Here is a 25,841-nt window from a genome sequence, read left to right on the forward strand (position 1 = left end):
GTACAGAGAATTCCCATCTACTTCCTGCCTGGGCACCCAGCCCCCCCTTTCAACATCTCCCACCAGAGGAGTACATTTGTTACAATCGGTGAACCTGCAATGACACATCCTTAGTGCCCAAAGACCATAGGTTACATTAATACTCACTTCTGTACATCCTACGGGCCTGCACAAGTGTATGCTGGCCTTTGCGCCGTCACCGTACATTAGAGAATAGTTTTGCTGCCCTGGAAATCCTCTGTGCTCTGCCTCTTCGCCCTCCCTCCCTGTTAACCTGGTCAGACACTGACCTCACTGTCTCCATAGTTTGCCTTTTCCATAAGTCATGTAGTTGGAATCACACAGTAGGCAGCCTTTTCAGAAGGGCTTCTTTCACAGTAATAAGTACTTAAGGTTCCTCTAGGTCTTCATGGCTTGATAGCTCATATATTTTTAGTGCTGAATAATATTCCATTGTTTTGATGTAGCAGTTTATCCATTCACCTATTGAAGGATATCTTTGCTTCCAAATTTTGGCAATTACAAATAAAGCTGCTATAAACATACATGTATAGGTTTATATGTAGGTATATATTTTCAGTTCGTTTGGGTAAATACTAAGGAATGCAATTGCTGGGCCATGTGCTTAAGAGCAGTTTAGTTTTGTAAGAAACTGCCAAACTCCCAAAGTGGTTGTGTCATTTTACATTCCCACTAGCGATGAAAGTTCTTTTTGCTCCATATCCTTGTCAGCATTTGGTGGTGTCAGTGTTTTGGACTTTGGCCATTCTAATAGCTTTGTAGTAGTGTCTTTTAATTTACATTTCTTTGGTATAATGTTGAACATCTTTTCATAATGCTTATTTACTAAGTGTGTATCTTTGGTGAGGTGTACAGATCTTTTGCCCCGTTTTTGTCTTTTTTTTTTTAGAAGATTTTTTTTTTTTTTTAAATCCTCGCCCAAGGATATTTTCCATTGCTTTTTCATGGAGTAGAAGAAAGAGGCATTAGTGTGAGAGAGATACATTGGTTGGTTGCCTCCCACATGCTCCCCAACCCGGCTGGGGATCGAGCCTGCAACCGAGGTACATGCTCTTGGCTGTAATCAAACCCCGGACCCTTCAGTCCTCAGGCTGAAGCTCTAACCACTGAGCCAAACTGGCCAGGGCCAGGATGCCCACTTTTGCCACATCTGTTCACTATAGTACTGTGAGTTCTCGCCAGATCAATTAGGCAAGAAAAAGAAGCAAGGGGGCCCAGCCAGGCGTGGCTCAGTGGTTGAGCATTGGGCTAGGATCCAGGAGATCGCGGTTTGATTCCCTGGTCAGACACATGCGTACATGCTGGAGGCAGCCGGTCAATGACAACTCCCTCATCATTGATGTTTCCATCTCTCCCTCCTCTTTCTGAAATCAATAAAGATATATTTATTTAAAAAAAGCAAAAGGCACCAAATTGAAAAGAAGTAAAGGTATTGGTCACATGGATCTTACATGTAGAAAACTAAAGAAGTCACACATAAAAACAAAGCAAAGCTACAAGATACAAAGCCAACACAAAAATCAATTGCACTTCTATACACTAGCAATGACCAATCTGACAGGAAATTAACAATTCCATTTAAAATAGCGTTAACAAAATACTCAGGAATAAATTTAATCATGGAGGCTAAACATTTGTGCACTGAAAAATAAAAATAAATAAATGGAAAGGCACCCTGTGTTTATGAATTAAAAGATCTAATTGTTAAGATAATACTATCCAAAGCTATCTACAGATCCCAAGCAATTACTATGAAAATCCTAATAGTGTCCTGGCTGGTGTGGCTCAGTTCGTTGAGCTTCATGCCACGCACCAAAAAGGTTGCCAGTTCAATTCCTGATCAGGGCACATGCCCGGGTTTTGGATTCAGTCCCATTTGGGTGCATGGGGGAGGCTACCAATCAATATTTCTCCACCCCCTTTCAACCACTGAACCACACGATTTTTTATGAGGGTGCTCAGAGTATTCAATAAGGAAAGAACAGTCTTCAGTAAATGGTGCTGGGAAAACTGTATAATGCACATGCAAAATTAATTAATGTAGACCCTTGCCTTCCACCATATACAAAAGTTAACTAAAAATTGACAAAATGCTTAAACTTAAGAGCTCAAACCATAAAACTCTCAGAAGAAAACAAGGAAAATCATGACATTGGGTTTGGCAATGATTTGGAAGACACCAAAAACAGAAAATAAAAAATAGATAAATTGGACTTTAAAAAAATAAAAGATTTTGTACATGAGAGTGAGAAGACAACTTACAGAATAGAAGAAAATATTTGTAAATCTATTTGATAATATCCAGAATATATAAAGAACAAAAATAACCCAATTTAAAAATGGGCAAAGGACTTGAATAGATATTTCTCCAAAGATATACCAATGGCTAATAATCACATGAAAAGATGTTCAACATCTTCAGTCATTAAAGAAATGCATCAAAAAAGAAATGCATTAAGACCACCATGAGAAACCATTTCACACACTTTACACTTCATAAGTTATGGTTGTCATTTTTTTTATAAAAGGAAAATAAGTGTTGGCAAGGATGTGGAGAAACGGAAACCCTTATGCATGTAAAATGCCACAGCCGCCACGGGAGGTGCAAAGTCAGCCTGTGCCAGTGCCTTGCCCAGGGCCCCCCAGCATGAGCTACACAGCAAACCGTAGTTGGCTGCTACTTGTGCTGGGCTTGGAGGTGCCCAGGAGAGGCCAAGCTATGAGCCAATGCAGGCTGCCGCTAGTGCCGGCCTGGGGCCGCTTATCAAGCCGTGCTGCTGCTTGTTTGAGAGATTTTAGGAAAGTCCTAAGCATGAGGCTCAAGAGGCCACTTGCACAGAAAAGCCCCTGGAAACGGCCTGGATGAGCCTGCAGGTGGGGAGGGGCGGGGCCTCCGGGAAACATGGGGCGGGGCCAAAGGTGCGAGTCAGGTGCTGGCGATTCAAATACGACGCCTGCCTGCTGTGTGCAGGGAGGACTCGCCAAAGGAGCGATGGCCTCTGCCAGCTCTTCTGCCTGGGAGGAAGCTGCACCCCACCACCTCTCGTCCCAATTTCAGGCGGGTTAGTTCCTCCCCAAGTGTCCCATGTTGCTTTCAAGCTGCTGCCCGGCGCTGGGGCTCAGAGGGAGCGCGTCTGAGTGAGTCCGTGCGCGGGCCCTTTAAGAGGAGAGCCTGGGACTCCTGCAGCCTCCGTGACCCTCAGGGACAGTCCCCGCTGGTTTCACAGCCCGGAGTTGTGGGGACGTCTCTTCCCAGCCCTGGAGCCCTGGGCTGGGGGCCTGCTATGGGGCTGGAACCCCTCACTCCTCCGGGAAACCCCCGCCGCCACCAAGATTCCCTCCGGGGTTTCAACCTCGGCACTGGGTGTGGGCCCGCTGCCGGTCTCTACGATTCAGCCCAGCCCCGCCCTTGTTTCCACCCCTCCTACCAGTCTCAGTCCTTCTCCAGTTCCCTGGTTGTAGGGCTTCTGTTCAGCCAGATTTCAGGAGGCTCTGAGTGATGGTTCTATATTTTAGTTGTAATTTTGATGTGGTTGCTGGAGGCAGCGGATGCAGCTGCTACCTACGCTGCCATCTCGTTTCCTCCTTCATAGGCCTGAATTTTTGTACCTTATACATTATACAGATATTCCATACCTATTTTTTTTATCAGTCCCTTTTAAGGAACATCTAAGCTAATTCTACTATTTTGCTACTGCATATTATACTTAATTGAGCATCTACCTATCTATCTATCTATCTATCATCTATCTATCTATCTATCTATCTATCTATCTATCATCTATCATCTATCTTTGTTCTTAAACAGAGGATATATCTGTAGGATAAATACTTAGTATGAGCCTCCCTGGGATCGTCATCATCTGAGTAGAAGGAGGAAAGAACAGTCAGCTAAGGATGTCCTGTGTCTATACTACAAACGCAGAGATTTAAACAGAGAAGGAGAGAGGAATAGCAGGAAAGTACAAATGTGAAAAAATTACCTCACTGCTGAATGGTAAGCCCTGACTGCTTCTCATTTCTAAACTTAATACAGTGAGTTCCTGGGGAAGCTCGATTTCATAGATGTAAAGGAGTAGGTGAGAAAAAAGAGCCAACCCTTCAGATGTTTAGTCTTCTCTCCCCCAGTGGCAGTTTCTGGATTATGCATATTTGGCCACGTCTTAAATGATTGTGCTTGGCGCTGCCTGGACTCAGGATAGATGAGTACCCGTACCCACTGGTCCATTTATCGGTTACCAACTTCAACTCTAGGTGTCCGCCAGGGGGAGTCAGAACCCAGGACTGTGGCGTTTCTTTCCGAGTAGCCCGCTCTCATCCAGGGTTTGTAATCTCGGATCGGCTGGCCCTTTCTCTCTAGCTGGGCGGGGAGGGCAGTCGCGTGAGAGCAGCTGGCAGCGCCTCCTTCCAATGCCCGGGTAAGGTTTTGAAACTGTCTGAATCGCTTGGGGGCATGTGAAACTGGTCCCCAAAGCAGCACAGGGGAATTCTAAATTGAGAGATCGGGTGAAGGCACAGTCTGTTCTTGGTCCTGGGAAAACACAGCCTGGGTTAGCAAACAGCCTCATGCCAAAAAATTCCTTCAGTGATCCCTCCCTTCACTTCCACTAAGAGGCAAATGGTCCCTTCCTAAGAAATCTTTTGCCCTTTGTCAAATCAGAGTGTCTGCTCAGATACCAGTCCTGATCCCACAGCTCACTTCTCTCCCACCTCAGCTCAGGCATTGGGGGACACTAGGGAACCAAGTACCTGCCATTTCTAGTTGTACATTGGAATCACTTGGGGAGCTTTTAAAAACTATGGATGTTGAGCCCCACTTCAGAGATTCCAATTTAATTGTTCCGGGGTGGGGCCTGGGCATCAGTGTTTTTAAGTGTCCCATGTGATTCTTATGCGCAGCATTATTGAGAATCTCTAGGTCCACGGGCTTGCTGTAGATGGAAATGCAGAACTCTGGGCATCCCTTCCCAATTTGCTGAATCAGAATCTGCATTTCAACAGGTCATTCAGTTACACACTGAAGTTTGGGAAGCATGTATCTCATTAGTATAGTGTTCCCCTTCACCCCTGCTCATTGCCCAGGCCTGAATCACAGCCTCCATAAGCTTCTCAAGCTGGAGCAGTGGCTTTCAGAAGCTATTAACTGTGACCTACAGAAAGAAATAGATTTCATTTTCAGCGTAGAGCTCACATGTGTATACATAATGAAACAAAAATGTTACAAAGCAATACCTTTACTACCTGACATGCACTCTCATTTATTCAACAGATATTTTTGACATCTACTGTGTGCTAGGCATTGTTTAGGTGCCTGTGCCAGACTGTTCCCAGACAAAAATCCCTGTCATTGTGGTGTTTACATTCTGTGTGTGTCATCCTGCAATGACCCTTTGAAACCTCTAAGGTGCATTACCTCATTCCCAGCTCAGTATGTCTAATATGCCTCAATCCCCCTTTCTATCTCTGAACCTCTCCTACATGTGGGGTCTCTGGCTCTCTCATGGATGTGGGTTCCCATACATATGTATGTATTAAATTTGGTTATTTTCTCTTGCTAATTTGTCTCATGTCTATTTGATTATTAAACCAACCAGAAGAACTTTGGGGGTAGATGAATGTTTGTTTCTCCCCCACAAAGGGCATGCTAGAAGATTAATATAATAAAATTTCTTGTAAAAATTGCAATTGTGGGGACTTTCAGATGCTGGTTCTGTTTCTTTTCTTTTTTTCTTTTCAATATATTTTTATTGATTTCAGAGAGAGAAAGGGAGAGGGAGAGAGAGAGAAACATCATTGATGAGACAGGGTCATTAATTGGCTGCCTCCTGCACCCCCCCTGCTGGGGATTGAGCCCACAACCCCGGGCATGTGCCCTGACCAGGAATTGATCCTCGATCTCCTAGATCATAGGTTGATGCTCAACCACTGAGCCACACTGGCTGGACCTGGTTCTGTTTCTTGATTTGGGTGCTGGGCATATTCACTTTGTAAAATTTACATGTTTTTGCACTTCTCTGGATGTATACTTCAATAAAAAGTTCAAAAAATTGTATTCTGATATTTTCTGTTCTATCAGTGTCCTCTTTCATTAAAAAATAAGCCAGTCAAAACCCACTAAATTCAGTTCACCTCCTAATATGTTGCAACAGTAGTTTTAAAAACATGGCTCTATCTTAGAAAACAAAACAGAACAAAAATACCTTTAGTCCAAGCACTCAGCAGCCTCCACCACTCTTGGCTGAGCACCTGCTTGCAGGTATGAGTCAGGCTGCGGTCACCACCCCCAAGTTGCCTTCCTTGCCTTCCCCGAAGTCTAATCATCTCACAGAGGAGATTCTTAAGGGCACCATCACAAGCCTCCACTTAGAACTAGACCTGACAAGCCCTTTTCCCTGCAGAGTCACTCTGCTGTGGGCAACTCTCCTTAAATTCCAAATCTGGGAGGAGATTAGCACAGGCATGTTAGAACACTGGTGTTATCCCTACAGCCACCTCCTGAATCTTCTGAGCCATGTGCTTCTAGATAGTTTCATTTCCTCTGTTATGATGTCAGCTCCCCTGGGGGCAGAGCAGTCTTCCTAGGTGTCTCCCTGGCTACTAGTACTGAAGTCACAGAACAGTGCAGAGAAAAAGACAGCCTCAGAGACATCTCCCAGCAAAGCTCCAGTGCTAAACATGGTGGTTGGTGGGGACAGTCCAGGAGCTGGGACTAGGCAGGATGAGGGAAGGGAACAGAAGGCCTCTTTTCTGTAAGCCTAAAGCTCCAGATAACCCTACACCAGGGATGTAAGAGGCATGGATCTGGCTCTTGAGGGGAACTGGAGGAGAGGTGGGAGAACAGGGAGCTGGGATCCCCTAATGAATCACCTAACAGGACTGACCAGGATGCAGGTGCCTTGATCCCTTGCTTTGTTTGATTTGGAGCTTGATTTACCGGCAGAGAAGCTTGCTCCAAATCAGTTGTTTGCATCTACTGACCCCTAAAAATCTAGTCAGAACTTATACTTCCCAAAGTAAAGCTTATGGGTTTGGCATTGCTTTGTTGTGCCTTAGTGGCTCAGAGCAGACTTTGGAGTCAGAAAACTGGATTTGAATCCTGGCTTCACTACTACCAGCTGTATGACCCTGAGCAAGTAGGGCCTATGTAGAGCCTCAGTTCTGCCATCTGTAAAATGGGGGTGATAATGTGTGCCTCATTGGGTTGTGGTGGGGGTTGGATGTGAATAAATGCCAAGTGCAGGGCCTTACCCACAGGAAGGCTCCAAAAACCTTAGCAATTGTCATTACTGAGGTAGTGTGAGGGAGGTTGGGGAGAGGACACTCCCTCAGATTCCTTCCCCCTGACTTTTTTCCCTGAGGTCAGGCAACAAGGGGAAGACCTTAGCCTGGCTGTGCCCATAGGTGGGGTCAAGAGTCCTGCCTGCCCTAGCTAGACCCTCTCTTGGCCCAGGTAGGGTACATTCACCTCCTGTTCAACAGCCCCGGCTCCATGGGGAAGGGTAGCTTATTATACAAACTGCTATGAAATGATTTAGTAGAAAGTTGTTCTGCCCACCCCACAGGGTAAGAGGCAATGATACAAATCTACCCCATTTGGTCCTATCATAGGTGTCTGGACCCGAATCCACCCAGTCCAGCCCCTTCCCTCCATCCCCTATAGGTTTCTGGAACCCCTTCCCTTCTTACTACCCTACTGTCCTCTGGTCAGGCCCTTGGGCCCAATGCCAGACAATGGGATCAAACAAAAAGCCATCCTTACACAGTCTCTGTTGTCTGATTTTTTGGACAAATCTTCCTGGAGTTGTTTTATTATTATTATACCCATTTTATAGGTAAGGTACAATCAGTAGAAGCCTCTGGGTTCTAAACTCCAGTTGAGCTAAGAACTGGGTCTGTAGGCTGCACTATTACTGGGAGGAGGAGCTCTAAATTGTCTCCTTCTTTGGGGGTGCAGGGAGAAGAGGGCCATAGAGGGAGGGAGGCTCCCTTTTTTTTTTTTTTTCCCTGGGCTCTTTCTGCCAGTGTTCTCAGCAGGAAGTGTCACAGGCCTGAGAGCTCTCCCTTATTGAAATACCCTTCAAGTACCCTCTGCCCTCTGTTGGGCAAGGATGGGGTTGGCCCAGGTTCCTGGGCCTTTGGGCTTCATTTTATAGAATCTTTCTCTGCAGTCAAACACTCACTGGATTGTGACCTTTTAAACTTTCCAATCCAGCCTCCTCACTTTAGAAACGAAACAACTGAGGCGAGATGGAAGTGACTTTTCACACTGACACATGGTAAGTCAGCACAACTGAACTGCTACTTCAAATTCAAGACTCCTATTTCAGTGCTCCTCCATTGGGTGTGGTTTACTACACCTTCTCTGCGTGAACTCTCTACCTTATGCTTCACCTCTCCTTCCTTTTTTTTGGCATCACTCGAAGGCGCAAGCAGAGCCTGAAGGAGGAGGGAGGGGCTGAAATGAAGACTGGGGAAAGATAAGGGAACGGAAGAGAGAGAGGGCGGGGGGAGGAGTAAGCGGAACCTGGTTCCTTTAAGAGGGCGTGCTGGGCCCCGCCCCCCGCCCTGCCTCCGGCAGCGCAGGCGCAGGCGGGCTCCTGGAACTCAGGCAGGAGGGCGGGCGCTCCGGGCTCCCCGGCTGGCGCGCGGGGCCGCAGCACCTGCGGGGGCCGGCGCGGGGCGGGGCGCCCAGTGGGCGGACGTGGACGTTTACGGCGGGAGGGGAGGGCGGGAGGCGTGCCGGGGCTCGGGGCAGACCGCGGAGTCCGAGGGACGCGACTCCGCAGCCCCCTCCCGGGGGGGACGGGCGGAAGGAGTCGGGCGGGGGTCGGCGTGAGCGTGCGCCGCGGGCAGCACCATCTGGAAAGGCGGGACCGCGCGGCCTCTGGGGGGCAAGCGAGTGCGCTGGGCAGTGCGGGCGGGGGACCCCCAGCAGGGCGCGGAGGAGGAGCGGGGCGGGCTCAGCCCGGCGCTGCCGGAGCAGCAGCCGCAGCGGGTCGGAGTTCTCAGTTGGGGCCCGCAGCATCTCCGCGGGCTGAAGCTCGGCGTGGAGGAGCAGGGGGGCGTGGGTCCGGCAGTGCAGGAGGAGGGCGGCGGGGGCCCGGGGGTGCAGGAGCGGGGCGGCCGCGGCCACGAGCCCAGCCTGGGGGTGGTGTGGGGGACGCCGGACGGCGCGCACTGGAGGCGTTCACCGCTGTGGACGGGCTCAGAGAGCTGGCCTGTGGTGCAGGAGGAGGGGCTAGGGGCCCGCAAGCAGCACCAGGAGAAGGGGGGAGGCAGCCCCGCAGTGCAGGAGCGCGGGGAGGCCCTTGCCGGGGTGCAGGAGAGGGGGGAGGAGAGCCCACGCCGGTTGCTGCAGCTGTCCGAATTCGGGGACCGCTCCTGGGAGCGCGGGAAGGGGCTTGAAAGTTCCGGGGAGCAGTACTGGGAGAGCTGCGGGCACCCCACACGGGAGGCGGTGGTTCTAGGAGAGGTCGGGGCTCGCAGAGAGAGACTCGAGCTGGTGGGGAGGGCACGGCCTGTGGGGCCCCAGGGGCCTGAGGGGGAGGGGCGCCTGGGGGTGCAGGAAGCAAATTGGTTGCCCGGGGTGCAGGAGGGACAGGTGGTGCGGGCTGTCCAGGAAACATACCTTGACAGAAAGGGGTCCCAGGAGGGAGAGGGGCCCCCTGAGGGGCGCAGGATCCGGAGGCGCAGGCGAAGGAGGAGGTGGTAAGCCACAGGCTGGCTGCCCAGCACCGGGATCGCTCCAGGGCTGCAGTGAGCACAAGATGTAGGGGCTTGGGGAGTGGGGAGCAAAAGAGCCCTGTGAACCAGGGAGCGTTGGAAGCTACGGCCTGAGAGCAGGCTGTGTCCTGCTGGATCCTCTTCTGCCACCTCAGCCTGGACATCATCAAAGCTGTGTCTGCGGAGAGGCAGCAGAAGGTAAGAAAGCCCATTGCTGCTCTCAGCTGGAATTGGTGTGTTTGGAAGCAGGGAGGCTGCAGTTACCTTAGGTGAGGTCCTCTCCAAATTGCCCTTGTTCACTCCCCTGTGTTTAAACCTGGCGAGGGAGGAAACAGTGCAGTTTTCTACAGCGAGGCAGGACTCCTCCCCCCAGGACTGTATATGCCAGCTAGAGTGATGGGGCATTTCCTTAGAGTCTAGACTGGAGGTGAGACTGGGTGGCTGCCAGGCCTGGGGAGAAGGAAGAGAGGGGTAGCCCCAGGCTGAGGTTGCAGAGGAGGCAGGCACCCCTCCACCTGTCTACCTGTGGAGATAGGGGTGCCTCCATGCCATAGCTGGGATGGTGCAATCAGGATAGGTTGTTGCCTCAAGTTCCTACAACACATTCCAAAAAAGGGAAGAGGGCAGCATTGTGTTAACAGGACCTTATCTTTTGTGGCAGCCAATGACTTGGGCAGGAGCCTGGCGTGCTGTCTTGTCACAGCTGATTAATATAGAGGGCCCAGAACCAAGGATGAATAGTGGGCAGAAGGGTGGAGAGCTACTGGGTAGGCTGTCTGTCTCAGTGTGGGCTCTCAGGACCCTAGCCTGAAAGGAATGGGAGAGGACAGGATATCTACACCATTGGACTCTGGGCATCCTTTGTGGCCCAGACCTCATCCCCACCCTGTGGTGGACAGATGGGCAGCTGTGGCCTTCTGTGTTCTGTCCCAACTGGAGCCAGCTCCTAGGCCAGCCTAAAGGTGGGGATTGCAGGGGTTAGGGCTAGATTTGGCTTCCTGTTGATTCGTTTGTGGCCCGGTGCCAGTCCTACTCATTCCTGGCCCAGAGGGGCTTGGTTATGGGCTTCATCCTCCTAGGACTGTTCACCTCTTATCTGGTACTGTCTGGGTTTTGCTTCTCTAGCCCTTGGGGACTGGGGGTGGGGTGTGTGGGGGTGTGCAGAATTGCTGCTTGCATCAGGGCCTTAACTGGCACCCATCTCTGCCTTAGCCCAAGGTGTGGCTCTGAGTCACTTGGCCCCCAGACCCCTGTCTGAAGCAGACAGAGTGGAAATTGTTGGGATTGGGGAATGGTGGTGACTTCCTAGGTAGGCAGCCCCTGGGACTGTGCTGGGGGAGCCGGTTAGCCTGCTCCTCAATCAAACCCAAACCTGCCTGTCAGCTTCATCCCACGCCTGCCTGTCTCACTGCCACCCCAAACACATGCACCTGAAGTTCAGGTGCCGTGTCCAGGGTGCCTGGCTCTTTTGGGACGGCCAGACTGGTTCTGTCTCTGGCTTTGGTGCATAAAATTGTTCTAAACACGCACACACACAAGCACGCATCTTCATCCTATTTCAAGTCTCCTTTTTGGCATTTGTGGTAGGTGAAGATGAGGAGAAGGACTTTGCCAGATCTGGGTTTAGAATACTTATGCGCTGCATAATAACATCCTGGGGCGAGATAATACCTCTGGGTTTCAGTTTCCTCTTCTGTGCGGTGTGCATGCCTTTCCTCACAGTGTCCTGAGTGCCTAGGGCTCAGACCCTTCTTTGCCAGTCTGGTGCTCACCTCCTTGGGAGCTCTGGCTGGCAGATGTTGGGGAGGAGGGAACAGTGCTTCCAGACCTTTTGCTCTGGCCCTTAAAGACCACAATTATTCCCCTGCCCTATGCTTTATTCTGGAACATGGAGTGTTTTTTGTTTGTTTTTTATAATAGTTTTGTTGAGGTATAATGACATGCAATAAATGGAACATTTAAAATATAATTTAATGTTTTAATAAATGTATATACCTGTGAAACAACCACCACAATCAGGATAATGAACATACCCATTATTTCCAAACTTCCAGATTTTGGGGGGACCCCTTGGTAATCCCTCCATCCCACCCTTCCTTTGCCATCCCTCATCCCTAGGTAACAGACTGGTTTGCTTTCTGTCACTATACATTAGTTGACATTACCTAGAATTTTATGTAAACTGGACCATACAGCATGTGCCCCTTTTTTGCCTGGCTTTTTTCACTCACCATGATTATTTTGAGATTCATCCATGTTGTTGCGCATATCAATAGCGTATTCCTTTTTATTGCTGAGTAGTATTCCATTGCATGTATATACCCCAGTCTGTTTATTCATTCACCTATCAGTGGGTGGTTTTTAGTTTTTTATTATTACAGTAAACCCTCGATTTTGTGGACCTCGATTTGAGATTTCAGACTTAATGGACAAAATTTCCAGTTTGAATGTCATATGTGGAAATTAACACCCTGTTAATTTTAAAATGCTTTTAACTAAGATTTGCTTATAATTAAATTAATAGGTTATTTTTTATTATTAATATTCAGTTATTTTAACAAATTTTAGCGAATAGGCCATATGTTGGAAAAAACACTGTAGTAATTTCATTGACATAAATAATTATTGCATATCTACAATTATTGTCTACATACCTAAATCCAAGAGTCACTGCTCATAAACAGTGCACATGATCACACCCCATCTTGCAATGTAAATGGTTCTGTTGTCATGTGGCATGACTTTCTGCAGCAATTTTAATGCCTGCCAGCCACCAGATGTTCAGCCAGCCACCAGATGTTCAGGTGTGCCCTGAGCCAACGCCCCAACTGTGTGCATTTGTTTACTTGCAGTAACTGGTAAATGCACGCATTTACTAGACCTATTTAGTATAAATTTAAAATTACAGTAATACGTGTAGAAAACTTTTTTGTGAAATTAAACTTTTGATACATAATTTTAATTACACAAACGTGTCTATATAAATAAAAACAGGTAAACTAAATTGTCAATTTTTTAACATAATGCATTCAGAAAACCTACTTGACTATGTAATGGACTTTCAGCTTTAACAGACACCCCTTTGCACGAATTAATCTGTTATATTGAGGTTTTACTGTACAAACAAAACTACAAACATTTGATGAAGTCTTTGTACGGACAAATGCTTTTTATTTCTCTTGGGTAGGTCCTTAGGACTGGAATGGTTGGATCATATGGTAGGTGTATATTCAACTCTTAAGAACTGTCAGACTGTTTCCAAAGCTGTTGTACCATTTTACATACCCACCCACTGTGTATGAAAGTTCTAGTTTGTCCACTTTTTTGTCAACATTTGGTCCCTTTAATTTGAGACATTCTCATAGGTCTGTAGTGGTATCTCATTGCGGTTTTAATTTGCATTGTGGTTTTAATTTCATGTGCTTATTCATCATCTATATATCTTTGGTGATATGTCTGTTTAAATTGTTTGCCCATTTTTTAATTGTATGGGTTTTTTTCCCATATTGAGTTTTGAGAGTTCTTTATATGTTCTGGATATAAGCCTTTTATAGGATATGTGATTTGCAAATATTTTCTTCCAATCCTGGCTTCCATTTTAATTCTCTTAACTGTGTCTTTTGAAGAGCAGAAGTTTTAAATTTTAATGAATTCTAATTTATGAACTTGTTTGTTTTTTATGGATTGTGCTTTTAGTGTCATGTTGAAGAAATCTTTGCCTAACCCAAAGCACTTTGGTTTTCTCCTACAAGTTTTATAGTTATGGGCTTTACATTTAAGTTTCTGATCTATTTGGGGTTAATTCTTGTATATGGTACAAGGTATGAATTGAAGTTCATTTTTTTATGTGTGGAGATCCTGTTGTTCCAGCACCATTTGTTGAAAAGATTTGTCTTTTTGTGGAATTGCCTTTGCACCTTTGTCAAAAATCAATTGTCTGTATATGTATAGATCTAATTCTGGACTGTTTTGTTCCATTGATCTGTTTGTTTCTCTTTATCCCATTATCTTGATCACTGTAGATTTATAGTAAGTCTTGAAATCGGAGTAAGATTTTGAACTTTGTTCTTCCTTTTCAAAATTGCTTTAGTTATTCTAGGATCTTAGCATTTCCACATGCATTTTAGAATCAATTTGTTAATTTCTATACAATAACAATACAGAACCTGCTGGGATTTTTATTTGGGTCGTATTGAATCTATAGATCAATTTGGGGAGTATTGACATCTTAGCAGCCTTCAACCTTCTGACCCATGAACAACATAGATCTCTATTTATTTAGATCTTTAAGAATTTCACCAATGGCATATAGTCTACAGTGTATAGATCTTTCACATCTTTTGCCAGGTATGTCCTTAAGTGTTAACATATTTTTGGTGCTATTGTAAATGGTATTTTTTATGGTGCTTGGTTTTTTATTTATCTTAATTGTGGTAAAATATACATAACATAAAATTTACCATTTTAACCATTTTTAAGTGTACAGTTCAGTATTGTTAGGTACATTCATATTGTTGTACAACCATCATCGCCATCCATCTTCATTACTTTTTTTATCTTGCAAAACTGAAACTGTGTATCTATTAAACAGTGACTTTCCAGCCACTATTTATCCTTTTGTCACTTTTTCACTTACCATCATGTAGTCAAAGTTCATCTCTGTTGTAGCATGTGTCAAAATTTCCTTTTTTAAGGTTGCATAATGATCTGTTATATGAATATACTACATTTTGTTGATTCATTCATAGATGGTTGCTTCTTACCTTTTGCTTGTCAGCAGTGCTGCTGTAAGATGGTGTTTCTTTTTAAAATTTCGGTTTCCAATTGGTTGTTGCTAGTGTATATGAATGCAATTGATTTTTGTATTTTGACATTGATTCTTGCCATCTTGCTAAACTGACTTATTCTAGTAGCTTTTTTGTAGCTTCCGTTGGATTTTATACAGATTGTCATGTCATCTGCTAATAAAGACAGTTTTACTTCTTCCTTTCTAATCTTTATGCCTGTTATTTCTTTTTCTTGCCTGATTGTACTGGCTATATCCTGTAGCATAACGTTGAATAGAACATTAGATTCCTTGTTCCGGATCTTAAGGGAAAAGCATTCAGTCTTTCACCATTGCGCATGATGTTAGCTGTCAGTTTTTCATATATGACCTTGATCAGGTGAAGAAGTTCACTTCTATTTCTGCCTAACTGAAATTTTTAATAGGAAAGGATGTTAGATTTTGTCAAATGCTTTTTGGTGTGTTTATCAAAATGACCATAGGACTTTCTATTTTAGGTTTCTAATATGTTGAATTACACTGACAGATTTTCAAATGTTAGAACAACCTCACATTCCTGAGACAAACTCTACTTGGTCATGATGTGTTATTCTTTATATATATTGTTGAATTCTGTTTGTTAAAGAATTTGTTAAGAATTTTTGCATTTATGTTTATGAGGATAGTTTTCTTGTAATGTCTATAGGATTTATAATGTACATCTTTAACTTATCATGGTCTGCTTCCAAGTGATATTAGTATAAGAGCCTTAAAATAGTATATTTTTATTTCTCTCCTTTCTTTGTGCTATTATTGTAAAAAATTATAGATGTTATAAACACCATACAACATTGGTATTATTTTTGTTTAAACAATTTCTTTTAAAGTAATTTAAATAATAAGAAAAAATATCTTAACTATTTACTCATGTAGTTGCTATTTCCATTGCTGCTCATTTCTTGGCAGAGATCCATATTTCTTTATGGTATTTATTGTTTTCCTTCTGTCTGAAGGACTTTAACATTTATTGTAGTGTAGGTTTGTCTGCTGATGCTGAATTCTTTCAGCTTTTATATGTTTTAAAAGTTTATTTAGCCTTTATTTTAAAAGATATTTTCACTTTCTATCCCGCCATCTGTGGTGGAACCAAGTCCAAGATGCAGATTTTCATGAAAACCCTTAATGGGAAAGACCATCACTCTCGAGGTTGAACCCTTGGACACAATAAAAAAGGTAAAGGCCAAGATCCAGAATAAGGAAAGAATTCCTCCTGATCAGCAAAGACTGGTCTTTGCTGGCAGGCCACTGAAAGATGGATGTACTTTTTTTGACTACAACATTCCAAAGGAGTCCACTCTTCATCTTGTGTTGAAACTTTGTGATGGTGCCAAGGAAAGGAAGAGGAAGCCTTAAAACCTCTCCCCAGAAGAATAAACATGAGAGAGAAAAAGTTAAGCTGGCTCTCCTGAAATACTACAAGGTGGATGACAATAGCAATATCAGTTGCCTTCGTTGGGAGTACCCTTAAGATGAATGTGGTGTTGGAGTTTTTATGGCCAGCCACTTTGAAGACATTATTGTGGCAAAGGTGTCTGATCTCTTGCTTCAACAGACCAGAAGACAAGTAATTGAATATGAGTTAATAAAAGACATGAGCTAACAACAAAAAAGATATTTCCATTGTAATAGAATTCTAGTTAGTTTTTTCTTTCAGTACTTTAATGATGATGTGCCACGATCTTCTCATTTCTATTGTTTCTGCAAGAAATGTGCTGTTATCTTTATCTTTCTTTCTCTCTATATAACGCCTCTCTTGCCTTCCCCAGCTACTTTTAAGATTTTCACTTTATCACTGATTTTGAGCAGTTTGATTATGATGCGTGTTGGTGTAGTTTCTTTCATGTGCCATGTACATGGAGTTCACTGAACTTCTTGAATCTATGGGCTTAGATTTCATCAAATTTGGAAAATTTCATCCATAAGTTCTTCAGATATTTTTTCTGTTTCCAGCTCTCTCCTTTCTTCAGGCACTCTCTATATATATGTTAGGCCACTTGAAATTGTCCTACTGCTCACTGATTCTTTGTTCATTTAAAAAAGAATCTCTTTTTCCTCTCTGTTTCATTTTGGAATTTCTCATATTGTGTCTTCAAGTTCACCAAGTTTTTCTTCTGCAATGTCAAATCTGCCTTTAATTCCATTCAGTTTATTTTTCCATCTCATACCATGTAGTTTTTATTCTAGAAGTTCAATTATAGTCTTTTAAAAATATAGTTGTAATAACTGTTTTCATGTCTTTTGTCTACTAATTTTAATGTTTGTCAGTTCTGGATTGATTGCCTTTTCTCCTCATTGTGGATTATAGTTTCTTGCTTTTTTGCATGCCGAGTAATTTTTTATTGGATACCAGACAATGTGAATTTTATCTTGTTGGTTGCTGTGTGTTTTTTTATTCCTATAAATATTCTTGAGCTTTGTTCAGGGATGTAGTTAAGTGACTTGGAAATAGTATGATCCTCTTGGGTCTTATTTTTAGATTTGTTAAGTGGGATCAGAGCTGTGCTCAGTCAAGGGCTAATAATTCCCCACTTCTGAGGCAAGACCCAGTTGTGTATCCTACTCAGTGCCCAGCTTTTCCAACCTGGCTGTTAGGAACAGGCCCTTTTCCTAGCTTTGTGAGCACCAGGCATTTTAATTCTAATCCTTTTGACTGTTTCCCCCCTTAGCCTTGGGTAGTTTCTGCAATTCACGTGATATCAGTACTCAGCTGAATATTTAAGGGGGCCCTTTACAGACCTTTATGGTGCCCTCTCTTCTCTGATGATCTGTTCTGTGAACTCTGGCCACATGAATATCCCCAAACTCTCAGCTCCATTTCCCCAACTCAGGAAGTCTTTTGGGGTCTGACTGGTTCCCTTCCCTGTGCTGTAGCTTGGAAACTCAACTGTAGGGCTGAGCTCCTTTGTTTCCTGTCTCATGGGTAACACTATCTTTTGTTTCCCAATCTCTGACGTCTTTAAAACCATTTTTTTTATCCATTTTTTTGTTGTTATTTCAGTCAGGAGATTAAATCTGATGTCTATTACTCAGTCTTGGTCCAAGATGAGGATCTGACTTCTAATTCCCTCATTCCCACCTTTCCACCCTTTAACTCTTCCCATCTTTCAGTCTTTCAGTCCATCCACTCCAGATATATCTATTGTTTTCCTTCAGTCTACTCTCTGAGTTTACATTGTTATGGTATAGTAAACTGTGGTGACTTTTCCTTTCCTGCACAACTTTTTATTCTCCTTGGAGTTGTTTTTTCTGTTTGCTTAGTTTTCTATGTACCTTTCAATTAGTCAGACTCTCTAGTAACTATCTAAATTTCTCAATTTGTTATTTTCTATTCGGTATTCTATCAAATTCATCTTTCTGAAGAAGTTTCAGAGCCTTGTGCCCTGAGGCAGCATGGACTGGTTGCTTTCTGTCACGATGCTTACCTGTCCTCTTGGGATCTCCCTTCAGCATCCTGGGCATTTCCTTCACAGCCCTTCTGTTTCCTGTCTCTTGTGTCTTCTCCTTTGTTGGTTTACTCTGGTTTTGATAGAGCACATCCTCTCAATTGTCACTGGCCCATCTGCTTTCCAGCTTCCAAAGTTTTGTGGTTGTCTCTACTGTTCTCATCCTTAGGAACTTATACCATTAAAAAATTTCCCTTTTTTAAATTGTAGTTTGGGGAAGGAGTGAAATTATGTGCATTTGTGCGATCTGTAGACTTCTCCTGGAAACTCTACCCCCTCTTTAAACTAGAGAATCTATGAATTCATTCAGTATCCAGTATATATTTAATGAATAAGGTGCTACCCTCCATGGGCCTGCGTCCTTGAGCCAAGCAATGTAGTATACAGTTGTATATGGGCTGAGTCCTGGCTTCATCTCTTTCGAGGTGACCCTGATTACCTCTCCAGAGCCAGTTTTCTTATCTGTAAAATGGGGGATAACGTAGGGGTAGTAAGGGGTAGGGGTTTAAATCGGTCAATGAAAATAAAGCTTTTAATAAAGAACCTGCACATAGTGTTTTATTGAGAACCCAGACCGTGACTTCTCCTTTCTGTTTCCCCCAAATGGTAGCACAGGGTGAAAACATGGTAGGTATGAGTGACTGAGGAGGAGTATGGGGGGAGAGGTTTGGCCTGGTCTCTCCCTTCAGCAGCTCTTCTTCCTGAGAGCCCTGAAGCTAAGGGCCTCAGCAGGGTGTGAGGACACTGGCTTCTTTTTGTCTCTGCCTGTCCTCTGTGTGCTGTGTCTCCTAATGAGGGAGGGTCACCTCTCCGGGCCCATGACCTTTACTAGTCCCTGACCTTGGCAGGGCTGTCCCTCCATGACCGGAAGAGAATTACCATCACTCTGAATTGTTGACCTCCCCCAGCTCTTGGAGATTCATTCCCTATAACAGGTTCTTAAATGCCTTAGGCCGGGCAAGTCCCTTCCAATTTAGGGTCTTAGTTTCTCTATCGCTAAAATGAGTGGGCATGATATGGTGGGATTTAAGCTATCCTAAATATCTTGAAGTCCCTGACATTTGTCTCCCAGGTTCAGACCCTTCCTCTCCTGCCCTGCACTGGATGTATCTAGCTCCTGTAGTTCTGGTGTGGACATAGTCCCCTGGGGATGAGCAGTCCCTCTTGCAGAGTAAATGATTTACAATACGCTGCTCTGGCTTTCCCCACCCCACCTCCAGGGCCCAACAATGGGCCGCTTCAGTTCAGGCTCTCCTCAGGGGTGGGGGTGGGGGGATGCCTGAGCCATGGTGCAGGGTGACTAGCTGGGCAGCCTCTGCCCAGCCCTGGAAGAGCTCCGGGGAGTGGCTGGCTGCTAGGACTACATCCTTCCTCCCTTCCTGGGAGTCTCTGCTGGGCCTTGGTGCAGTGATGACGCCTGCACCAGAGGATTGGCATTGTAGGCATATGCATGAAACCCAGGCAGCTGCAGGAATTTATCCTCTGTCACACTCCACTGGTGTTTTTGTGCAGGGGAGAGGAGTGCTCCCCGAATGCATTAGGGCTCTCAGTGTACTGTCCCTGGGTTTCAGGGTTGTCATGCCGGTCTCTAGCTGGTGGAACATAAAATAGTTACAAAATACTTTCAAGTTCAAGTTGGTACGTGTGGGGAGGTGTTGAATTCAGTGTTGGTCTGTGTCATGGTGTTTAGTCAGATCCTTTCCTTTCATCTCTGAAAGTTACACCTCCTCTGTTGTCTAAGGAGATGAGGCATAGGACGGTCCCTTTATCTGATGTGACTGCCTCTGCTTCTGTGCCCTGCCTTTCCTCCCTGTCACTCCCCTGTCCCCCTCCGATCCCCTCCCCTCTCTCTCCCTCCCTGAGTGGCCATGTTGTCCCTGGGGCTGAAGTGGCTTTGTGGGAGCAAAGTAGCTTAGTGGGTCTGGGACAGGCGTGGCTGTAATGAGATTGGCAGCCCCTCTTCCCATGAAGGTGCTTGCTATACTGGATTTAAAAACGTGGACATTTGAAGGAAATGGTAGGAGATGGAGTTGGACAAATAGGCAAGGAGTGGATCCTGAAGGGCCTTGCATTTGGCTCACTGTGAGGAGTTACAAGAAGGCTATAGGCAGGGGAGGGACTTCAGATCTGTGTTCACATGACAGTAATAATAGGCAACTATATTCCAGGTGCTGTGCTAAGTATGCTATTCATGATCTCATTGAATCTGTGCTCTATGAAGGAGGTACTATTTATCCCCATTTTACAGATTTGGAAATTGAGGCTTAGAGGTTAAGTCATTTGCCCAAAAGTTGCCCAAGAAAGTGACAGCCAGGATTTCAGCCCAGATCTGTCTGCCTTTTGATCCCAATGGTACTGATGGGAGGAATACTGAGCAGGTAGAAACAACAAGATTCTGTGGCCTGCCCAGTGGAGAAGGTAGGATGGTCGGGGGGCACAGGAGTGAGGTTTCTAGCCTGGGTTGCTGGTGTTGTCTTGTGATGTTTTCAGTCAGGATACAGGAGCGCACATTAGCAAGATTTAAATGAGTGGTGATGAGCTCAGTTTGTGGTACCTATGCATCCTTCTGGTAGGGCTGTCCTGTAATGTGTAGAAATATGGGTCTAGAGCTTTAGGAGCTTAGGAATGGAGACAGACAGAGCATGGTGGTAATTGGAGTCCTAGGAGGAGAGGAAATGAGTCCCCAGTGAATACAAACAAAGAGAAGGGTGAAGAGACTTCAGGGCTGGACTCAGGACCTCTGGGCCTAGCAATGCTGGCAAGTATGCCTCAGCTTTGCCCATCCTCAGGATCTCAGATTCCAAGCTCCTCTGGGAGGGAGTGGGCCCCTGTGTCCTGGAGATGGGGAGGGTGTGAACAGCCATGGTATGTGTCTGAATCATCCCCTTCTCTCCTTTGGCCTGTGGCGAGCCTCCTCCCCAGACCAGTGTGGTGTCAGACCTGGGCTGACCTGAAGGTGTGGGGTTACCTAATGCAGTTCCCTCTGGAGTGAGGATTTGAGGGGAACCCGCCTGACCTTGGTCCAGAAGCTTGAGCCCTGCTCACAGAGGGTGAGTTGAAGTTGACTGGGCTTGGTGGGACTGACATGTGGAGGCATGATAATCCTCTGGCGGCTGGGAGTGGAGCTATAAACCCCCCCTCCCACCACCCCAATATGTTGTTTCCCTCCAGGACTTGGAGGAGAGGGAGGGCAGAAGTGGGAGAGGCAGGCTTGCAGGTGGGGTTGGCATATATTCCCGAGAATACGGTAGATTGTTTTGGGAAAATCCTCTTGGCCGGAAATTACATGTCACGGCTGCTCCTCCGTGTGGGTTTGTCACTTCACACTGATGTGTTGGAGAGGCTGGGGGAGGATGGCAGACAGCAGATTCCTGGCTACTCCCGGCTCCCTTTTAGAGATAAGGGGGCAAGTTATAGACAAGAGAAGTGTGCAGGTGGGCTGGATTCCCCAAATCCTAGAGACAGATTTGATCCTGTGGATATCTTGCAAGATGGCAGGGAACTTATGAGGGAGGAGGTGGTGAGAAAGCAGGAAGGAGGAATGGTTTGGATCAGACCCTTCATCCAACCAGGAGAAGAAAGAACGGGCCTGACATTTTCAGCCTCTCTTTCTCCACAGCTGGCTGACTTTGGGTTCTTGCATCTGTTCTCAAAACTAGTTTCTGCCATAGCTGCAGTAAGATGCAGAGGAGCTTCTGCCTAGAATGAACCCGCTGCCTGGCAGGGTCATTCCCTACCCCAGCATGCTTCAGGGTTGAGAAGGAGCTCGTGAGGAGAGTGAGCCTTGTGGAAAACTCACCTAGTGCCCTTCTGGGGTCTCTCCTCAGTCTTGAGGTTGAGTTTGTGTGTGGGGTGTCTCAGCATCTCTCTCCTTCTCTGCCTCAACCCTAGAAGGGGTGAAGGTGCCCTGAGCTCAGTCATAAATACCTGGTACTGTGGAGTCAGTGGATGCTTCAGATGCCAGCAAAATTAGAGGGTCCTGGTGCGTCTTGAGGCCCTCGGGGCTGGAGAGAGAGGAGGAGCCTCTGCAGTGGGACTTCCTCTGCTAACAGTGGCCTCACCTGCGTGCTGGGTGACAAAGCACTGAGTGGGCAGGTGTAGGAGCAGATCCTCTGGCAGGGAGTGTTGACACTCAAGGCACTCTTCTGAGACCAAAGAGGTCAGCCCCAGTACTCTGCCCTGACCAGAGAGGTCAGCCCCAGTACTCTGCCCTGCCCTCCCATGTGCACAGCCCGTACTGTCTTGGGGGAGGGGGTAGAAAGGGACGTGTCAAGGCCACGGGGAGAAGGGGAGGGGCGGGGGGTGGGGGCGGTGGAGGAGGCGTGGCTCCCACCACTGCTAGGCGAGGAGTGGGCCGGGCAGGTTCGCAGCCGAGAGTGGAGCGGAGCGGAGTGAAGTGGAGCAGCAGGGAGCCCAGCAGGTGGGCACCTTCTTGGAGCTCAGTGCAAGGTGGGCAGGTAGAGGGATAGGCTTCAGGCACCGATGTCTAGAGGGAGGGGTCTCAGTTTGATTCAGGACCGGGGGTGCTTCTATTCTGTATGCTTCTTGGATGGACCCCCTTACGGAATATGGGGACCTTTGAATCACCAGGACCAAACTGGTGGCTGCGGAGCTCTGGGGTCCTGGAGACAACAGAGGGACCGAGGGGAGCCGTTGCTCCATGGTCAGTGAAGGTGGGGCCCAGCACGTGGTGCTCTGGGGGTCAGCTTGTGGCACTGCGGAGAGGCAGCAGCTTGTTCACGGAGAGGCACTGGCTCGGTAGAGGATTGGGGGAGGGGCCTGCCGCTGTCGGAGCTGGAGAGACAGCGACCAGACCACCAGGGCTCTTGCCAGCCAGTGGGTGGCGGATAGGAGACTGTGGGGTGCGTGCGGGAGTGGGGGCAAGGACTGGGGCTCCTCTGGCTCATGTGCTTCAGCAGCCCTGCCCTTCTTCCAGACTCCAGAGGATGCTTGAGGCCCTGCCACTCTGGACGCAGGGCAGTGACGCTGCCGGTGCCGCTGGAGAGGCGGGGGCAGCGGGAGGGCTCTGCCCCCTCCCTAACCTTAACGCAGGGAGTTAGGGTTCCATGGGGGAGAGATCTGCGTATCAGCGCCTGACTGGGGGCAAGGAGGGACCGCAGGTAATGGGGGAAGCCTGGGGGATAGCCGGGTACTTGGGCCCTAGCCCCCATCATCTGCTGGTGAGCTGAGGGCCCAGCCCTGCTCTCTGCAGCAGCCTCCCAGGAGTGAAGGGTGTCTCTGCTTCTGGGCCCCAGGATCTGTCCTGGTAGGCTGGGTAAAGAAGAATGGGTGTTGCCGTGGGGAGTTCCGGGGGTGGGGTGAATCAGTGGTGGTAAATTACTGATGCTGACATTTGCCTCAGAGTCTCTTGGTCCCAATTAAGCTGCCCTTTGGGCTTTCTTCAACGCCTCATTTGACCCGTGGAAGCACTAGGATTTGGGTTTAGTCTTTTATGGGCACTGAGTCCCTGTCCCGTGGACATTCCCACTTACTGGACTTTTGAATATTCATATTAAGCCAAATGCCCCTGTTTGCTTTAGAAAATAAGATCACCATATTTAAGGGACCATTTCCCTTCCCCTTGGAGATTAAGCACTTTCTCTCTTGACCGGCAGAGGGCAGTAGCTGACTGGACAAAGATGGACAGAAAGGTGGGAGCTGTTTTCTAGGGCTGGGAGAAGGGTCCAAGAGCTGGCCTGAGCTCTCACCCCTGACCGTGCTTTTCTTTACAGCCTCTCACAGCTGGATTGCTGAGCAAGCTGCTGCGGCTTGTTCTTACCCGATGTCCAAGGGAGAGTCAGGCATGGGGTTCTGGTGGGTTTGGGGCACATCTTTTAGGGAGTGGCTAGAATTTTTAATCTGGCCATTCTAATCCAGCAGCCCCCATCTTGTAGTTGAGGGAGTAATCCTGCTTAAGTTAAATTGTCCCCTGAGGTCAAGTCTCTGGGTCTCCTTTAAGGTGGTGCCTGGTGGGAGGTAGGCAGTAGGCTTCTCTGTCTGAACTGTGGACATTCTCTGCCAGGATTTGGGGAAAAGTCAGCTCCAATGTGACCTCAGCCTGATCTTATCTTGTCCATTATCTGTGATCCCAGCCTCAGACGGGAGATTCACTTGGACAGATGGGAGGCTGCACCTGGTAGGCTCCACAAGCTTTGGGTAGTTGATGACAGGGGGATAGGGAAGAAGGACTCATTGCTGGAGTGTGTCCCCCTTTTCCCCCATCTGGGCTCAGACCAGGAAATGGCTGTCCCTTTGGGTACCTTCTCTCCAAACACTGAGAGAGGCCTTGGAAAGAGAGCCTGGGATAATGACTCCCCAAAACTCTCACTCCAGCTGCCTGCCCCACTAGCCAGCTGGGGCTTCCAGTGCTGGTCGCCAGCTGGATAGGGACAAGAGAGCAGTGTCAAGAAACAGGGGCTCCCTGGGCATGGCTGGGGGATGGGGTGGGGGTACTGAGGGAGCCTGAGAGGACTTCCTGCAGCTGTCAGGTGTGTCTGGGGGCTGTAGTGAGGGGGGTGTAAGAGCAGCTGGCGCCCTTGAGGAGGGGCAGAGGGGATCATTTGTCAGCTCCAGGAACGTGGGGGGCCCACAGGGGCTTGATGGAGTGCCTCCAGTTCCCTTTAGCTGGGGCTGTTGTCTGTGTGTGGGTGCTATACAAGAGACATCGTATAGCCTGGAACCCTACAACTTGGGGTGGGAGCAATCCCAGCAGGGTCTAGGGGCATATTTGTTTGTTTTGAGGGGGCTTTGGATCTTGGCCAGCTGGTCCAGGGAGGAGGTACCCTGGGTGTTGTGCGCAGCAGACAAGGCAACCCCAGGGGAGGGGGTGGAGATTCCTTACCCCCTCCACCCCCTCTTGATCTTGGCTGGACTGCCCCACTCTGGCAGGCTGCCGGCCTCCTATTTCCGTCGGGCACCAGGGTAACAGGGCCACATTAGGGCCTGAGCCAGGAGACGCCCAGCCAAGGCTGGGACTAGGAGATGGGGGAGGGTCTCTGAAGGGTCTGCCTGCAGGATCCAGGAATGATCCTGGGGTCCTAGCCCCTAACTCAGGCTGTGTACTAGCTCCCAAGCCCTAGATAAGCCCATATGGGGGCCTGCAACCATTCTTTGTACATTGCTGCTTGATTCACATTGCCTCCACCCTAAAATCCCAGGAGTTGTCTGCAACTATGGGGGTTGGGGTGGAATCCAGAGACAGGGGGCCTTGTGTATGGGGAGGCAGGGGGGCCAGTGCGGGTGGCTGGGAGGAAGAGTCCCCCCATTCCCGCTGCCCTCTTGGCAGTGATTCAGAAAGGTCCTTTTTCAGCCAGTGTCAGAGCTGCTCAGCTGGAGAGGGAGGGAGGAGGGAGGGAGGGCAGTCAGGAGGGGGAGCCAGGGAGTAGGGCTGGAGCTGTGACCACTGCACTGGAGAAGACAGAGAAGCAGGACAGAGGACCCAGGCTGCAGCCAGTTGAGAGAAGAGCGAACCTGCTCCCTGCCAGACTAGCCAGCTGTAGAAACAGCTGTGTAGCAGAGAACAGGGCCTACCCTATTCTTCTGTCCTGTTTCTCACCCCTGGTGCGGAATTTGGGGGGCTCCTAGGGCAGACCTCTGGTCAACTTCCCTTCTGGGCAGAACCTGAAATTTAGGAGCTGAGGTCCCTGCTCCCCTACTTCTCAAGCCAGAATCCTAGTGACCCATTCAGGGGGTCCAGCTCCGTGGAGATGCCAGCAGCTCGTCGATTCCCTGGCCTAGAGCTCTCCTTTCCTCTTCTGGCCAGACTACGGCGAAGACTATACACAGTGAGTGGGGGGCTGGGGCCTAGCCGACTAGAGACTAGATCAGCT

At 47.5% G+C, this 25,841-nt stretch overlaps 1 protein-coding gene and 1 pseudogene across 20 annotated transcripts in view; both read left to right on the forward strand.

The window, feature by feature from the left end:
• Nucleotides 1–9,861: 9,861 nt before the first annotated feature.
• TNK2 (tyrosine kinase non receptor 2) overlaps nt 9,862–25,841 on the forward strand; it is a gene marked incomplete at both ends in the record, with an annotated part of 40,561 nt that continues 24,581 nt past the window's right edge. For 8 of the 19 annotated variants that reach the window (XR_013998942.1, XM_081139180.1, XM_081139179.1 and 5 more), the window contains one exon: nt 25,414–25,796. Coding sequence is in view for 13 of the 19 variants with exons in the window: in XM_081139180.1 (XP_080995306.1) it covers nt 25,719–25,796 (78 nt within the window). Of the gene's footprint in view, nt 9,943–22,377; nt 22,462–22,946; nt 23,133–25,413; nt 25,797–25,841 lie in introns of those variants that run through there. The other 11 variants (XM_081139191.1, XM_081139182.1, XM_081139195.1 and 8 more) reach the window with 8 other exon arrangements.
• Nucleotides 15,667–16,137, forward strand: LOC308557589 (ubiquitin-ribosomal protein eS31 fusion protein pseudogene; annotated as a pseudogene). The gene has a single exon. The product of its transcript is annotated as a ubiquitin-ribosomal protein eS31 fusion protein pseudogene (transcript).

The sequence above is a fragment of the Miniopterus schreibersii genome, assembly GCF_964146895.1.
Source record: "Miniopterus schreibersii genome assembly, chromosome: 5".
Taxonomy (NCBI): domain Eukaryota; kingdom Metazoa; phylum Chordata; class Mammalia; order Chiroptera; family Miniopteridae; genus Miniopterus; species Miniopterus schreibersii.